Source organism: Hirundo rustica, chromosome 1 (assembly GCF_015227805.2).
Source record: "Hirundo rustica isolate bHirRus1 chromosome 1, bHirRus1.pri.v3, whole genome shotgun sequence".
Lineage (NCBI taxonomy): Eukaryota > Metazoa > Chordata > Aves > Passeriformes > Hirundinidae > Hirundo > Hirundo rustica.
The window spans coordinates 120173909-120192639 of NC_053450.1; the positions used below are offsets into that span (position 1 = coordinate 120173909).

The 18731-nt window shown below is 37.2% G+C and overlaps 1 protein-coding gene across 7 annotated transcripts in view; it reads left to right on the forward strand.

Annotated features, from left to right (window-relative positions):
* The window catches only part of TBC1D5 (TBC1 domain family member 5), a 317128-nt gene that overhangs the window by 248352 nt on the left and 50045 nt on the right, over positions 1 to 18731 (forward strand). For all 7 annotated transcript variants that reach the window (XM_040072842.2, XM_040072823.2, XM_058421817.1 and 4 more), the window contains 2 exons: positions 9593 to 9678; positions 15793 to 16064. In XM_040072842.2, coding sequence (XP_039928776.1) covers positions 9593 to 9678; positions 15793 to 16064 — 358 coding nt within the window. The remainder of the gene's footprint in view (positions 1 to 9592; positions 9679 to 15792; positions 16065 to 18731) is intronic.

The following is an 18731-nucleotide window of genomic DNA, read 5'->3' on the forward strand; positions in this document are numbered from 1 at the left end:
CAAGGGGAGGGGGACTCTGAGCGAACGTTTTTGCTTTTTAGTTTTGATCATGAGGAATGTGACTGATATTTCGGGAGCAGTAATACACTGAGGGGGGGGGGAGGTTAGGTGCATGGCAAGTAAGTTATCAGGAAGCTGGGATAATGGATATCCTTGTGCAGTACGAGCTGCCTGTGCTTTAAGTAAGGAGAGTTGCCTGACTGAGTAAAGCCACCTGTGCTTTAAAGGAGAGTTACCTTTGCATGGGACATTATTGATAAAGGAAATGAGGTTTTCCAGAAAAGCTAAAAGCTACACATCTCTTCGTCTGGGCGAAAAGGACTTATGAGAAACAAAAAATAAATGCATTTACTTTTAGTGATTCACAGAGAACTTCTATTTGCCTTCATTTCTGGAAGTTTAAGATCTTGCATATTCAGTGCAAGGTAGATAGATTTTTATGGACAAAAATGTGGCACCATTCTCAACTTGACCTCTGCTTTTATAACCACATTCAATTCCTTGTAGTGAACTCAAGCATTTTGATACTCTAACATTCCCATCTTCAAGTACAGTAAGGTTAGATGTACTCCAAACACCTCACTTTAAATAAATCAATGTTTTTCTGTAGCTGCATGCTAAGCTTTTTAATGATGGCCGTGATATTAACTTACTCTCTGTTTATGTTCATGTTCTTAAAATGAAAAACTTATATTTTCCAATGAAATAGTCTATGCTTTGTTTAAAGAATTATTGATTTAAATATTCAGTTATTGTGTTTCATTAATAGAATAAGGTATGACAGGCGGCTAAGAGTTTAATGATAAATTACTTGGAATAACCATGTTGCCATAGTACCACATAAAAATAGTAAGTGTACCATGAATTAAAAATCCGCTTCATTTTTGTACATTTGTTTCAGCACCTTCTTTCCCAGTGCACCTATGCATTTTAGAATACAAAAAGGCTACATGGTCAATACTTGTGATTACAATAGCTTTGTTATCTCTGTCAAAGTTCATTGCAATCTCTTCACTGGTACATTAACCATTTAATCCACCCACCATAAAATAGTCATCCTCAATATATCTTGTATGTCACAAGCAATATTTTCAGGAAAAAAACTTGGAAAGTGGTTGATTAGTCATCGAGTCAAGACTTTTCAAATGAGAAACCTTTCAAAGTCCTTCTCATTCTGCAGCGCCATATGCAAGACAGTAGTCATCACTCGAGGGAGAAAGCTGATCTCTTGGATTGCCAATGGCAACGCAGTTCCCAAGTGTTGCTCTCTCTGTAGCATTGCACACACAGGCCAGCTGTGTGGGTAAGAATTCACAAATACCATACCCATCTAAACTAAACAACCATTACATTTAAATTAATAGGAATATGGTGGGAAATAATATGGAATAAAGCAAAGCCTCCAGAACAGTGACACCTCTCATAGTTAAATCCATGCCGCAGGTAAGATGGTGCAGAAGCAAAGGACTTGTCCCAGTTCTGTATGGGGCCAAGCAAGGCGATGCTGCAGTCCCCTGCTGGCAGCAAGAGCAGAGCCCAGCCAGGGGACTTCGTTGCCCTCATTGCTCGTCTTGTGTGGCCCAGGAGGAAGGAGAGCCACTGGCTCCTTAAGGGCAGAAAGGAGTAGGTGGTGTGTCTGCTGATTTCTGGGAGGATCAGGTGGTGCAGAGTCTTTCAGAGGAAATGCCTAAAGGTGAGTTAGGAACTACTGTTTCTACTTTTGGCTAACATTTGACAGCAAGAATCCAAGAAATGGAGACCAGATGGAGACAAGATGGACCAGAACGTTCTCTTTGGAAGACAGCATTTTTAAACTGTTCCTTCTATTTGAGAAGTTTAACATCCTCAGTAGCAAAGTAAAAGCAATTCTGATTGTACTTGCTGCTAAAGCAAGAATCTGAAGCATTTTAAGCTCTTAATTACTTTAGCTACCAATAAAACTTATTGCTTGTGAATTTCTTGGGGCTGTTTCTTTCAGTTGATAAGTTTACTTCTGTTTAAAAAGTCATCTAAAGCTACTGACCCTCTCCTAAAAAATTAATAATGTTATTTATAAAATTACTCTTATAAAATGTATTTAGAGTGAGGTGATTATGGTTCTTCTCATGTGCAAGCTGACAATTCGATTAATCATTTCTAGTTTGCAAGATAGTTTATCAAAAGGAAGCACTTAAAGCACTTTGAGTCTACTTAATCAAAAGTTCTCCATGTCATAATTTATTTACTAAAATTTACAAAACACAAACTGTGAGTTATATAAAAATTGATTCATAACTTTTCAATAATATATGAAAGATTAACTACTGAATCATATCCAATCTCTTATGATGGAATTTGAGTTCAGACTCTTCTGATACAAATGTAGATATACTGCTTGTGTATCTACATATTTTATAGTAAATATTAGTGTATCAATTGTAATGAAGGCTGTTTGAGTACATTTGTATTGGGAAGCACTTCTCTGAAAGAACAAAATACTGTCAAGATAGAACTGGGAATGGTATGTTTTATCCTTTGCTGTAACTTTTTATGGAAATTTAGGTTTGGAGATGGTATGTCTTCTGTCCTTTGTCTTTTTAAGGAGCAGTAGTGATCAAAATGTCTCTCTAGGATAATTCCTCACGATTGGAATCCTAAATGAAAGGAGTTGCTTGTCCTGCAGCACCAGGCCCTTAGCTTCTCTCTCTGTTTCACGAGAAGACTTGGATGTCATATTCCTTTTGGTGTGGTGTGTGCATGGGGCTCTGTGAATGAGCTTTTTTCCATCCCCTGGGGACCTTTATCAAGTGGTTTACATAGCACATTACAGCAGAACATGAATTATTCTGTTTCTTCTCCTCGTAGCGGAAATAACCAAATTGCACCTTAAAATGTTCTTGTTTTTCCCTGATATGTGAGATTTGTGTACATGTGTGTATCTGGAGAGGATGTAATGCTGTAAGTGTGGTTACAAGGGGTGTATAAGTATAAGCTTCGGATAACTGCATTACTCACAAAGCCATCAGTGAGTTATGCAGGTTGTCCAAAACGAGTGCCAATAAAACCATAATGTGGTAGCTTTTCTGTACATAAAGATGTCATATTTTAAATCTCATAATTTGGAGCATTCCAGGGTTTAAAGCGAGGCTTGCTGTGTGTTCCCTTCAAAAGCCTGGAGCTTTCCTCCACAATGTTGTAAAACTCCTGTTCCTAACTGTGCGAGGCTGCAAGATGCCAGAGCATAAATCTGTCACGGGATAGAGCTGAACACTGTCAGATTTATACCTTACTATTTAGTTAATTTACTTCTTAAAACCAAGGGTTCAGCTGAAAAATAGGCAACTAAATTAAGAGGCAGATTTAAAAGGTACTTAAGCGATTCTGTTGATGCAAGATGGGGATTTTACGCAGGGTATGAACTTGAACGCTGGCAGGTTGGAGTCTTTTTGTCTGGAATATCAATAAAAGCTGATTTGGTAGGATTTGATCTACCTGTTAAAATGCAATATTCTCTAATACTATAAATGAAAATAAAAAAAGGCTTCCCAAGCAGTTAGGACACGAAGCCAAAATACACAACTAGAAATTTCTTTCACTCAAGTCACTGAAGCATTTTTAAATCTCACTTGTCATTTTTTTTCAGTTCTTCATCTCTTGTCATAGAATGCCCATGTGAGAGAAAGCATGTGTATATGAAGTTAAAAACAGACCATAATGCACAGTATTTAAAATATCTTCCTGGTGTCTGAAATTTCTAGTTGCCAGGGGAATGGAGAATTGTCACGTAACAAAACTGTAGATAATTTATATCAGCCTAATCAGAGTTCAGGTGTGCCTTCCATTCTTGACCCAATTAACTGAATTTTATTTCCTTTTCTGTTTTTTTCTGGGAAATTTTGTTGCTTAGGAAAAAGAAAAAAAATCCTCCTTAATTTTCTTTAGAAACAATTGAATATGATAATTCTTCATGCTGTTATTGCATTGTAAATTACAAGGTCCGTGGTTGAGACCCTTAGCATCTTCTGAAAAATGTAAACAGGAAGCATTATTCCCAGTTTGAGGATTATGGCATTCCTTTGCCAACACCAATATTAGTGCATGGATCTCCTGACTCCTGTGATTAAAGGAAGTTCTTTATTAGTTCTGTGCAGTGTACCCTTCATGTTGTGCTGCTTTCGTATACAGTGTTGATAAACTGTCAGTCTACGTTTTAGATGGTATTTTGCTCTCGGTCTTGAACTGCTTTTGAATTGGCAGTAATACCTTGTATTTTCTAATGTCTCGCTGGGTTTTTTCATTCTAATAACTCAGTGGTTCATAGGTGGATAAAATACCTTTTGTGCTCCTTTGCTTGCTGCAGAAGGTATAATAAAGGAAGAGGAGAATTAGTAGGTGAAAAGAAAGGTTTGTTCGTTTGGGGAATGGTTTTTTGCTTTGGGTGCTTTGGAGTTGAGGGTGGGTTGGTTGTTTAGTGTAAAAAATACTGTGATATGTTTCTGTAATGTTAAGCCTGTATGTTCATGTGGGGTGGAGCTGTTTAAATATTTGACAAAAGAATAAAAAGAGGAAAGGTGAAATTCTCTCTCAAGTATTTAGGTAGTAATTAGTAAATGCTTCATATTAATTATCAGTGCCTAATAGAAAAACTGCTGCTGAACTGAACAACCTGTATTCCTGATCCACATCTCAGCTGCTATATTTCTGCTCTGTTCCCAGTCAAAATTCTTGTCATGTTTATGTCATCTTTAATGAAGAAAGTAGCATAGATGATCTAGCTATGGTCAACCTTTCCTGACCTCTCAGTCATTTTTGAATTTAGGGTCACATGATCCTCCAACTTTAATTAGAAACAAATGAAAGAAAAAAAAAAAAAAAAAAGAATTTTAATACAAAAATGTCTTAGGCAGTACAAGAATTATGAAGGAATCCAATATTGCCATGTCAGCTGACAAGGGGGAAAAGGAGAAAATTGGCTCTCTAAAAATATTTTTTTAAATAAGTTGAACAACATTGCATCATTATCCTTCTCTTCTTTTTATATATGTTTGGTTCAGTCTGGGTTTTGATTTAGGCTTAAAATACTAGTAGTTTAGGGGAAAAAAATGATAAATGTTTGGCAGAATTTGGATAACATATTGGAAAAAAATTGTTTTAAAAAATTCCATTTGACACTAGTGAGATGATTATTTTGGTCAGCCTATTGCACCTGGATGTAGAATTCACTGCTGCTATTGTTTGTTTTTTCTCTGTTGCACTGAGGTTAGCTAGTTTCAGATACAATCTATTAAGTGGAGTATTTTTTTAGTAGCTGACGTTTTTCCCACCTGTCTACCCTAAAACGCCTGCAACATATGTTTGTGTAACCCCGCAATGCTTTGTGGTTTGGGCCTTGAGAAATTCCCCCAGAGCTTTTTGTTTATAAACAGCCGAGCAATTCATTTCTCTAATGACAAGTGCTTTTCCCTTGGCATTGAGGCAATAGCATGTTTGCTAAAATAAGTCTCATTCTTCATTAGATATATTGAAAATCTTTTTTCATTCTTGTCTCTTATTCTGAACCTTCAGATTCTGTGCAAAATTGTATTTGATTTTTTTTTTTTTCCCTCCTCGTTAATAAAACTAAAAAGGGAGAAAAGAAAATACCTCAACAAAGAAGAGTGTTATCAAGATTCCTCCGCTTGCACCTGCATGTAAACTTCTAAACATGCTGTGTATTCAGGGGGTGAGGTATCAGGGACGTTGTAGAGCAGCCTGTGACTTCTGTCACACACGAGCGTGCTTTGCTATATCCTGTCTATTCCGTGGTTAATGTGATGCAATATGTCTCCAGAGGCCAGGGAGGAAAAGGGGTGTACTTGGGAATTTGAGCACATGGAGCAGGATCCGTAGCTGGTAGGAAACTTGCTTTTCAGCAGTTTGAGCAGGTTTAGGGAATCAGCTGCGTGCAGTGTGATTCTGACCACAGCGTCAGTCCCTCGCCTAGGAAAAGTGCAGCTGTGGGTATAACTTAGCTCAGCCCAGCGTCCCTGGAAGAGGAAAAAGGCAATAGAAAGTCCCCAAGAACCTCCTGGCAGCCATGGGAATTGGAGTGAGTTCGTCTGGGGGCGCCTGGGAATAGTCAGGAGGACAGGGAGAGGACTTCAGCAGGCAAATGAGCCAGGGACAGGAGGATCTTTTAGGCAGAGTAGGCTCAGAGGCAGGAGTACCTCAGAGACACCTGAAACATTTTCAGGCTTTTTTTTCCCTTTGGACTGTGGCTAATACATTTTGAAGAGACAAAGTCCAAAATCACATCAATTTCTATGTGTTTCTATATGTGAATTTCATACATTGTCCTTCTAAAAGCATAAAATGGGCATTTTCTACCAGTTGAAACTATGTTCACTCTAAATAGACATTAAGATTAGAAGAATTACAGATACAGCACTCTACTCCTAGAAAATGTGTGCGAGAAAGGGGGGGTTCTAGTATTGTCATAGACAGCTTTTCTCTGATTTCTGTTCTCTCTTTCCTTACTAGGGGAAATATCATATATGTGTTGATCTGTATAATACCCTCAACCCTCACACAATTTCTTGGAGGGATTTAAAAAACTATAAATTTGAAGGATTGATTTCACTGTCATTTTAACATTATCCTTTTAAGAAAAAACTATTTTATCCAAGTTAGTAACAAAATAATGTACATAAATTGAAAAAGAAAAGGAATAACTTATTTAAGCAATGAAAAATACAATTGGATCATTCTAAATTGTACAGTGTAGGAAAAAAATTGTCACTGTGAATATTTTAAGCAAAAGAGGTATGGTTTTTTGTAAATAAATTTAGTCCTTAATCCTAATATATAGGTTGTAATTTAGGGGGCAGCTCAAATTGAAAGCTTAGAGAGGGGAATTACTTTAAAATTCTTAAGGAACAAGGATCAGAACTGTGTAGGTTTTCTGTCCTGGTTTTTACATTTAACTTAACAAAGTGGATGAAAACAATACAAAACTTAAAGGACAACCACAGTGACGTAAAGATCATAATCTTCAAAATAACGTATTTTTACTGACTGAATTTCGGTTTTCAGAAGTATTTAAATTTTCTGTGGTGATACTTCACAGATACTTGTATGCTAACATATATATCAGGTTAGGTTTTTTTTTAAATATTGAAAGTTTTTGAGAGGATATCTCAGTGATGCTACAAAAGAGGTTGCAGTAGTAACCCTTGGCATTTACTATATTGCATTTCTAATGTTTTTTTCAAATAGCTTTTTTTTCACTGCATGTAATAGTACTTTAAACTGCTTCTTCCTTTTATACCTTTAAACCTCACAGGAATTTAAATAGGCCCCTGTGAAAGTAATGCTTGAGCCTCATTCATATGTTCAAGTTAGATGTTATTCCTATTAATGGCTTTAAGTGCTTAGATAGTAGATTAGCTTTTCATGTCTTCAATTGCTTGTCATTTCTGCATAAATATGTTTCAGGATACTGTTCCACATGATCTTTTCCTCTTGTTTTGATTTTGGGTTTTTATTTAATTCAGAAGCAATGTGTAATAATCTTTTTTTATTATTTATTGGGTGGTGAAAAAGAAATTTCAAAGTTTTTGCTAACTGTCACTATATACACTGAGTTATTGGAAGCAAATTGCAAATATGGCTAGCACCTGGTAACTTGTACTTTTCAAAGGGCAGTCTAATGGCTTAGAAGTGCCCATTATTTTAGCTCTCTCTTACTCTTCAGCCTCACCCTTCAAAACATGTAAAGAAAGAAGTTACTTAATTCATAGGAGAAAAGTTACATTTGATTACTCACACAGAAGTCGCAGAACCATCAGTTATCCTCATCACGTCAGTTTGGATTTGATTATCATAGAAATGTATTGAATTACCAAACTAGAGCAATAGTAACTAAAGCTGATTCATTGTTATTGCTGTCAGTCGATGAGGACTGACTTTCAGGCTCTATGAATAGGTAGAGTTACTCGAACATTGTTTTTATAAGAGGAGATGAAAAATGTAGAACAGCCATTACAGTGTGGGTGGTAGGATAGATGAGGAATTTTTTAATGCTTGTCTAATAGCTTTTAGGCACTTCATTTTTTAATGAACATTACAAACATATATGTTTAAAATGTTTATTGTGTTTTCAAAGAAAGAAAATGAGACATTTCATATAAGATTAAGTCTAACTGCAGGGAACAATCTGGAAATTCCCACCCTTAAATATGCTTCCAGAAATTATCCTGGCCTTTGGTATTTACCAATTCTATAAATTTTCTTCCCTCCTTTTATGTTCATGCAATGTTTTGGTCTTTAAAATTCAAGTCCGGTATCCTCCTCCAGAAACAAGATTTTCAAGGAGGAAGAGCTATCTGTAGGTTTGTGGAAAATGAGAGGATAAGACTGTAGATATTCCATTCTGTAATGAAATCTGGAGAGCAAATATATCACATGTGAACTAAAACATCTGAAGACTGACTCTGTCAAAAATATCATGTGTTCTCACCTGTGAACAACAGTTTTGGGAAAGGTCAATGAGTAGTTCACTAAAACTGTATTTACTACTAGCAGGACTTAAGAAGGCAGATCAGAATATAAGGCAACAGTCAATAAATGATTAAACCTTTATAGAAAACACTTAGAAAGTATTTAGATCCCTTTTATACAATATATCTGATCATTAGATCATTAGATCAGAAATTTACCATTTCGTTTTCTCTTGCACTAGAAATTATTTAAGCCATTCCTCATTTTTATATATATATATTTTAAAGGGCCTCTCTCTACAGCTCTGTTATTTTGTTTCCATCTGCATGCAAATTTTTTTTACTTAAAAATATTACTTGACCCTCCAAATAGGATGCATGCATTCAATCAAGATACTTTATGCATATACTGCAGTCTATGCTTAATGTTCAATGGATTCTTAGATCCCAGAAAGATGATTTCAGAACTCTTGAAGGCAGCGTGATTCTGTGAAAGAGTTTCTTTGTGTCAGAAGTGGAGAATAACAAGTGGATTCTGGTTTCAATATTAATTATATACACTTTATTATAGGACAACAGTTCTTTATTCATGGCCTCAGTTTTGAGTTGGGTGGAATTTGGAGAGCAAAACTGGGCTCCGTGTGCCATCTAGTGGGATTGTTCAGATTGTCTCACTAAAACTAATTCTTTGCTTAGCAGAGATACTGGTCGTGATGTATTCAGTTCAAAATGTTTGCTATAGTTTCTCCATACTATTACCTTTTTCTTTAAAAGCATAGCACTTTAGCTTGGAGGTGGTCAAATTCTACCTGACCTGCAGGAAGAAATCATATCAGTGTCTGTTCTTGTCCAAGAATTACTGATTTAATTAGGAATGTTACCACTACAGCAAACTGCCTCATCACCATGGGGAAGAGTATGGATTTCTGTGAGCGTGGAATGGAATTACAGGTAGAATTTGGTATTATGTTAAGTATTTTGTCACTTTTATGTAAATGACATTACTGCCTTGAAAAACCAAGATCCCAGGAAAAGAAATTGTTCTGTAAGCTTCTAATCCTCTTTAATGAACATATTTCATATTTCTGCTTAAAATCTTCCAGAAAATTACAATGAAGTACTTTTTTATTTTTTAGCGAAATCCAAGACCAGTGACTCACCAGTTCCAACAAAATTTAGATTATTACAAAGCACGTGGAGCAGACTTGATGAACAAAACCCGGTAAGTTATTTCTAAATATATGTTCACTATACAAAGACCTTACATAAACAAAATGTTTCAGAAGTCACGTTTATCCTAAACAGGAATTACATAAGCAGTATTGGAAGCACGTGTGTTTATTCCATGACATTTATTTCAAATCTGTCCCTAGACTATTATTACATGGAAAAATTGAAGTTTTTACACATAGAGTTGCAGTCACTCTCTGGCATCGTTTTAAGGGAGGCTGAGGACACTTTGTGATAGGTATCTTAAAAACGGGGTAAAACACTGCCAGTGTGAGTTTTGTAGCTAAACTAATTCTGATAATGCACCTAATTGCAATCTGGAGTGTCCATGTATCAGAAGCTAAGTTAAGTTGAATTAATCTAAATCTGGTTTTGAGTAATTTTTACAAAACTTTTCCTCCCATATTTTAGAATTGGTTTGTATCAATAATGCCAAAATTCCTCATCAAGGCCATATTATCTGGGTGGCCACAAGGTGGGTGCCGATGGCTGGTGGCTGCTGGTGGCTGCAGGTCAGTCCAGCACAAGACATAATGCTTCAGTTGACACAGCCACGGGCAGTTTCTTGGGTTGAGCATGGCCCCAGCCGTACCCTCTGCCTGCTGACTCATGGGAACTTGCTGGCTTTTGGACTTCTGCATCTCTGTCACATTCTGTTGAAATCAGCTACATTAAAAGCCAATTAAAATTAAAATGGAGTAGTTTGAGAAGTTTTTTAGAAGTGCAAAGAAGCAGAAATTAAAGCTAAATAGAGTGACTACAAAATCTTTTACTTTATAAATCAGGCTTTAAAGTTGAGGACAGGTGCCAAAAACTACTGCATTCTATTATGTTTTCTTAATGTTTTTACTTATTCTGTTGAAAAATTATCTCAAGTGTTGCCTAAACTGGAAAAATAAGTTGTTTGAAGTTTCAAAAAGGAAGATTTCAAAGATTTTGAAAAAACAAGTAAATCATAAAACCCCAATAATGACACCTGCTGGAAACCTAAATTCCAAGAAAAAAAAAAAATTCATTAAATCTATGTAGGAATATAAATTAGTTGCACACATGTACTCAGCAAACACACCGAAGGAGATGGGAAGTTGTTTAGAATAAACCAGATAGAAGAAAATCTGGGATAAAATCATCTCAAGACAGGAACGCTCACGTCAAATGTGGTAAAACTGTTTAGGATTGGACTAGGGAGAGAACTGGAAGATGTAACATTAGGAAATGTTTCTGCAGTGAGCAGAGATGGATTAAATCAACTACCAGGTCTATTTCATCTTTAATTCCACAGGCTCAGTGGTATGTTTAAAACATCTTGACAAATCTCTAATATATATTGCTTATTTTATCACATATAAAACTTTTTCATCGGTCATATCCGTATATTTGTCTCTCATCTCTTGTAATGATTACTTACTGAAAAGAGAAATGCCTTTGAATAAGGCTTGCTTAAAACAAAACATTTCCATCTTAGCAGAAAACTGCCGAGATTGAATCATCTTCCTACTGCTAGTTTAAAAATACACCATTCATAGTCAAGGTCAATGATGCTTATTGTGATGAAACAAAATTGTTTGCTTCGTGGATGCAATTCATGTCTCCTTGATACTCATGTTTTTAAACTGATACCCTACTTTTAAATGCATCTGCTCATAACTCTACAACATAAATCAATCAGCATTTTTCTTGTAATTGTTGTTCATGTCTGGTACATTTGGATGGCTAAAGTGTAGATTGATCCATGTTTAATGGCTATAATTATCCTTTGCATTAATATATCAGACATTTAAATGGTAAGAAATAGACACATTGTTCTTATTGTACTGGACTTCAGCTCGCTTTTAATGTAAGTCCTCCAGAGATGTAGCACCTCACTATTACTCATTTTCTGAAGCTGTCATTCAGAGAAATTGCACAGATTTTAGTTCATGATACATTTTTAAAAACTACCTCTTGAAAAGATATTTAGGTATTATTTATTTATTTATTTTTCATTATTTATTTTTCATTAATTTATATGTGTTCTGAGCTGATCATTAGCAGTATCAGTTCACAGCACAGCCAAATCACACCACAGGTTATTAGAATCTGTGATAACTATCCTTTCTAGTTGTCATGTAGTTCTAAAACGTTCTTGCATTTCACTGTTGGAAGCATTTCTAAAAACCATGTTTCAGACATAAAGGCTTGGAAATTGTTTATGTTTATTGTTCATTATTTACTTATTGTAAAATTAAGTTTTTCTCAATAAGTCTCTTTCCAACCATCTGAAAAATGCAAATAAACTAATTTGTCCTGGTGTATATATACATCAAAGCAGCAAATCAAACAGTGTAGAAAAAAACCTGACACCTTTTTATTAAGCAAAATATAGCTGAAAAATAAAGAAACAAGAAGGAAGCTAGCTGCTGGACACAAATACACAAGCCTCTCTAATAAGTGTTGTGTCTGTGTGCTATCACAATTCTAATGACACATTAAGCTCAAAGTGTCCAGTGGCTTTGTTGCTCAGGCGTCCTGTCAGTGTAAATCACTTAACTTCAATAAATATAATTTGTTGTGCAAAATTAAGGAGGTTTTTTAGTGATTGTCAAAGTTCTAGACTTAGAGACAACATAAACCTAGAACTCAATGTGCAAGCCATTATCTTGCTTCTAAGGCAATGTTTCAGGTGAGTGAGTGATATGTACCACCCCAAACTCCAACTTTAGTGATTGTTTTCAGTTAACAGAGAGAAAAAAATATACTAAAGTTTTGGTTCTGAATCTCAGCCAAGTTATTACTGGTATGACCCCCAAAATCAGCAATGTAATGGGATTTTTGCAACGCTTGATAACTGATTGAGATCCCATTCAGCTTTGTCACTGAGATGCACAAAGCAATCACACACAGACAAGAGATTTTCGCAGAGGTTCTTCTGATCCAGCTCCCAGCTGAAAGAGCAGAGAGAAGAGACCCCTTTGTTTATTTCTTACTTTTTATACATTTGTGGGTCTAGCAGAAGATTGGCTTTTTGGGGTTTCCACCCCTCAGCCTCAGTGGCCAGACCAATTGTCAGTTACAATTGTTTTCAGGTTAGAAATATGCAAACAAAGGACAGAGAATGAAAAACAAAGGATTTGTTTATGTTACATCTGTGGGAAAGGTAGAAAACTGCTCTTAATATTGTACAATAACTAAAAAGATCTGACTCCATTTAAGAAAATCAAAAGGCTCAGAAAAACCAGGGTAACACAGCTTGACCTCATCTGTTAGCAGATTCCTATAAAAAGAAAGGAGAAAACCCAGCCTACTACAGGTAGATTATTAAAACGAAGCAATCCATTGAGTGTTGATTCATGTACCTAACACCTTTTCTTGTCTGGCATAATCCAAGCAACTTCAAGCAGCAACATCAGTTTGAAATGCTGACATTTGTGCTCCTGTATCTACCACAAAAATAACCAAATATTTAAAAGGGCCCAAGGGGAAAGTGATTATCAAATCTTCCTGGCTGTTTTCTGCGAGCCTTTGCATATAAATCCACTGGCCATACATCACTCAGATCTGGTTAATCTGGTGAATCCAGGTTCTGGAGGGTCTGAGGGGACCAAAGTGTTGGACTCCTGAGGTGGCTGCCCTTAGAGGGGTGACTCATGTCCTTTGCTCTTCAGTGAGAGTGTGCTGGCATCATTCCTGGCAAAAGAAGACAATACAAGTCTCGCGTTGGTCTGGACAGGTTACCCTTTAATAGCTAAAGTTGTGTAAGATATTACTCAGGTGGAATCTCAACTTCAGTCTCATGAAGCACTTTTCACACTGCTGTTGTTGCTTCCCCCACCTTTTCAGGAGGGTCTCCTCCAATTAATTTCATTTCCAGAGGGAGTGAGACTGTTCATTGCGCAGCCTGCTCAATGGTGGGTGAATGTTCATACCCTTGCAGGAGGCTGTTAAAGGTGTATGGCCCTCCCTTCCAAGCCTGTGCCAGCTCAGCAGTGGTTAAAGGCGCAATATTGGCATTCAGTTGCTTGAAATAAACTGGAAACCACAACTCTCTGTTGGCTCCTTCACCGCCCAGGCAGGACAATTAGAAGGGGGTTTTGAAACCAACCTGTCAATGCTCAGTCACACGGGTGCTTATATTGGGTTTGCAATGTTGGGTGTTGCAGCTGTTAGTGGAATCAAATCAGCTATAACTTCAGAAAATCCGTTTTGTGCTGCAGCAAAGGTCCAGCACCGAGATACAGCAATCCTTGAATCACTCAGTGCAGGCACTGCGTGGACCAAGTGGACTGCTGTCTCTGGATGTCTGTTAGGGTCAGGGTCAGCAGACTTCTTCTTCTCACCCAGGAGCCACCAAACATCCAAAAACTCTCCTCCTCCTCCTCAGTTGGGGGGTACAAACCTGGCCTCATCAAGGCACCTGCAGCTTTTGCACATCAGCAATTGTTTGAGTCACTAACCATTAACACTTTGTCTCTCACAACTACTCAGTTAGCTTTCGAAACCATTTGGACCTCCTGCAACAGTATTTTATAATTCTGCAGATGCTTTCCTCGTGCTGACTTTGTCAGTCATCCTCAGGTGACTGTGGAAGTACTCCTTGTAACACCAGCAGCAATCAATAAAATCGGGAGACACAGAAACATCCTCTAATTAGTATGCAGCAATCATTCTTTCCCAGCTTCCATAAACTGGGAAGCAACGCTTGGTCCCAGTCTCTGCACTGCTGTTCCTCCTAAAAAATTCTAGATGCCATCTTTCTTGGTCACTGGTATATGGCAGAAGCACCCCATACAGCTTGGGGCTGTATCGTGTGAGTGTGCAGGCTCTCATACTTCCTTCTGATAGCACTCCTTTTCTGTCTGTTCTGAGTATCCAGTCTGATTCTAAACAACTTAGCTGTTGTTATTTTCTGGACATGCTCTATATGTGTGTGCATGTTTGTATTTTCTAAAAAAACCCTGTTTCTGGAGACAAATAGAGAAACTATAGGAAGAGCAAAATCAAAATCACTCTTCCAGGTGTATGCAAGAAGTTACAAAATTACCCATATTAACTAATTTGTAGTTTATTTTAAGTTCAACTTCCCCAAAACATTTTAAAGCTATTTTCCCCCAGTCTAGTGATTGTGTTGGTTTTAATTATATTTCTTCATGTTTTTAAAAGACAGCTATTTATATCATGGAAGTACAGATCAGTAAAATAAAACCTCAGGAGTGAAAAGGTCTTTGTGGTTGTGATATATTTCTGTGAAGGGTATTTCAAGCATTAATTATATAAGGCAGGGAATTATTGCATGAACAAACAGAAATGGCTTTGCTAATCTGTGGGTTATGTGAACACTTCTACTGGGAATAAGAAGGTTCTTTGCCTCTTTATTTTAGACAAATTAAATGGTTCGACAATTTCCTCATTCTTAATGTTGCATATAACTGAGGTGAATTAAATAGCCACTGTAGTTAAAAATAAAAAGTAACAATTACAAGGATTGTGATTCAGTATATGTGTTATACCCTGAAGCAGTTCTTCAGCAAAATCACTTTAGAAATCAGGATTCCTGTTAAAAAGTGCTTGGCTTGAAATGATTGGGCTGGGCAGAAGGTGAACTTAAGAGTAAGAGACATCTAGCTCTGCCAGCCTAAACGGACAGTTTAGTGTTAGCTTTGCTTGCTGAAAGAAATGTTTGGGGTTGGGTCATTTTAAACATTGGAGAGAATTTAATCTAGCAGAAATAAATATTAAAGCAGTCTTCAAATAACTGCAAAAATCAATTTTATAAAGTTTTCGATTCTGTGGAGCCTGGATTGCTTTTTGTCACTCTTTTTTTTTTAATTTAGGAAGACAAATTAAGAAAATTAAGAAAATCGGTAAAACTCACTTTGTTTGGAGTTAGTCTGCATTTTTCAGGGAGAAGGACCAAAAAAATTGTCCACTTCTGGTTGGCAAAAATTGATACCACACCCTGTCCCTGTGGTCTCTGTGTGTATACCAGTGCAGCTGTAGTAAAACACCTTCTTTGTAACATTCAAATCTTGGATTTTTATCTCCCAGTTTTGAAGAACGATGCATGTATGGCAGTGCCTGTCCAAACCATCGGCAAATGATGCAATGATTTCTCCTCTTCTTTTCTCAGTGCCAGTGCTAAAGCCGCCCCTCTGAACATTAACAAAGTCTCCAACAGCTTACTGAATTTTGGCCGAAAGCTCATTGCTCCGGCCATGGCTTCAGGTGGGGCAGTGGGCACTCCTGCCAGCGGGAGCAGCTTCCCTCCCACTTCAATGCCAAGCAGGAGCACAGTGGAAGCCCTTCAGCATCAGCAGCACCACCAGCAGCAGCACCACCACCACCAGTCACACCAGCAGAGGATGATGAAGTCTGAAAGCATGCCAGTTCAGCTGGGCAAAGGTAAAGGGGAAACGCGTGGCAGTGCCACGACTGAGGGAAGCTTTGTCGTACATCTTCAGGGCTGAAGAAAGTTCTCTCTTCTATTCATCTTTTTGTCAGCTTGTAAATATTTGGGGGAAACAGCAAAAAAAGTATTTTGTTAGGCAGGATGCCTATGCCTAGTACAACAGCACGTTTGCAGTGCAATACAGAATTAGATGTTGTCTCAAGAATGTACAAATACTGTAAGAAGTTTTTGAGCCAATTAATTTTTCAGATTTTTAGATGCAACCTTTTTTTAACTGAAAGGCTAATTTCATACATGTTTTTTCAGGTTATTGGCAAAAAATGCCATGCATAACAGTATTAGCTAAATACCTAATAAGAAGTGAAGGAAGTTAGAGAGTAATTCTTAATAAACAAATTCTTATTCCCTTTAGAATGTGTGGAGCTTATTTAAGAAGTTATTTGAACCATATTATGAATTTGTCTTTTAATAATTTGTGATGGCCCTCTGCACTTTATTTAGCAAACATTTTGTCTTTTTCTTAAGCCTTTCTTTTTATATTTCTGGAGGACAGCTTATTCAAGCAACAAATTCACAAGCTCAGCTCAGGCAGTTTTTTGCTATACTCTGCCATGCTCAAGGTAGGTTACTGCATTTCATCTTCAGCCAGCCCATGGCAGTATGTGCTTTTCAAGGAGTGTGAAGAGCAAAAGAGTATCTGCTGCTTTCAGCAACTCATCCAGTGTCATGGTTATGAGCTTGAGGGCTGGTGCTGGTTGCCCTGAACCTTTGCATAGGATTGTATCTTCCCCCCCACCCCCCCACGAGATTTGAAAATGTAAAAGAAGGGAAATAACACTTCATAGCTGAAGTTGGTGTTCTTTCTCTTTTCTGTGGCACCCATATGGTCCAAAAGCCTTTTCACGATGCAAGGCATCCCCAGCATACACTGAGGGAGCAGAACTGAAGGGTACAGCTGTTCTTTTGGAGCAGACACATACACGCACTTCTGTAAGGGCCACTGCAGCTGCTTGGCAAAATCCAGACAGGCAGCTTCTCTGAGTTATAGAAGAACTTCAGAACTTGCTCCAGCAAGGGTTTTACAATGCAGACAGGAAACTGAAGTGCAGTGAAACTTTGATGCGAATCCTGTTCACAATAGTGGAAGTAAAATTAGGTGTAGAACAACATTATTTACATTGTTTCAGAGAGACTTTTTCTTTGTTTTGTTAAGAGTTTCCCATTATTCCCTTACAACATTATTCTCTTTTTTCCCTTTTGAATTTAAAAGTGGTCCTTGGGTGGCTGTTTTCTTTCCCTGCGTAATATAATAAAAGCATACAATTTGAACCAACCTTTGTTGATGGAATTGATTGTAGCTTAATCGTGATGTGGCTGCTAAAGGATGGCCTGTTGTATGTGCCAATTAACATGTATCATCAGGAAATGCACCTTATACTTTCCATACAAGAATCAAAACATAAAATTGTAGTTATGTTTGGTCATTGTCATGTACAAACTGTGCACATACTGCTCTGTCAACAGGAATGTGGAGATTTGATAAAGTTATGAAGAATTTATGATGTAGGGCACAAAGCATTTTCCTGGTAAGAGGAAAAAATATACTGCAGCTTCTTCTTAAGTGTATTCTGTCTGTCCATATTTGGTACAGCCTTTGCAGAAATAATTTAAGGGCAACAAAATGTAAATATACTATTTTTAATAGGTTCAGATGACAGAGTTTTGTTTTACATATTAGTGCCATGCTTGTTGGTCCAGACCTGTACAGTTATAAGTATTTTGCCTATAGTTGTATAGAAGTTTCAAATGAGGGCAGCTATGTTTGCAAGTGCCATAATTTATATTTTTATAGAGACACAAAAAATAACGAAATAGAAAGTGTTTCAGAGGCTCCCCAGTGAATTCTCTCTGAAGTTAAGTTTAAATGTTCAGCAAAACAATCCCTATTTGCAACGCCACCCTGGTGGAGACACGCTAAAAACTGTTTCGAAGCTTGCCGCAGGGACCTTAGTAAACAGCACAATCTCCATCACACCTTAAAAGCAAAAGTCTTTTCTGTTCCGTGGAGGACAGTAACACCACCTCAAGAAAGAGCTGTACAGCAAATCCAGTGAATGAGGGCACTCTCAGCAGCTATGAGAAGTTCCAGTACTTCTATCCCAGGCATTGAGATTTAGGATTTAAAATATATTCATATTCTCGGAAGCTCTCATGCCACTCATGTTTGTGCTAAACTTTTTAGCTTCTACACTGGCTCTTTTCTAGCTCTGGATTCTGCTGTAAGTTTTGAGTATCTAAAAGCTATTTGACATGGTTTGGAAACACAAGGCTCCCAAATTACCAACTAGTTGTCACTAGTTGTCTCTTGTTCTTGTTCTTCATTGGGTGTTCAGCTCTCCTCAGCCTCCTGGAGCTTGGTTATTTAGCTAAGGTAGGCAGAGACATGGTTTTAGGATTTAAATTGATAGACATTTGCACTTCCAGCTAATGTAATACTCACAGATGTTCAGCTGGACAGTATAACAGGCCAAAGTGCTATAAATTTAACAGGCTTCAAGCAATGAAATAGGTCATCCATTTTTCTCTTATTGGTCTTTTCAGGTTTTGAATGCTCAAGTAGTGCTGATAATTTAAATTAATATGTAGAAATTTATAAGTTT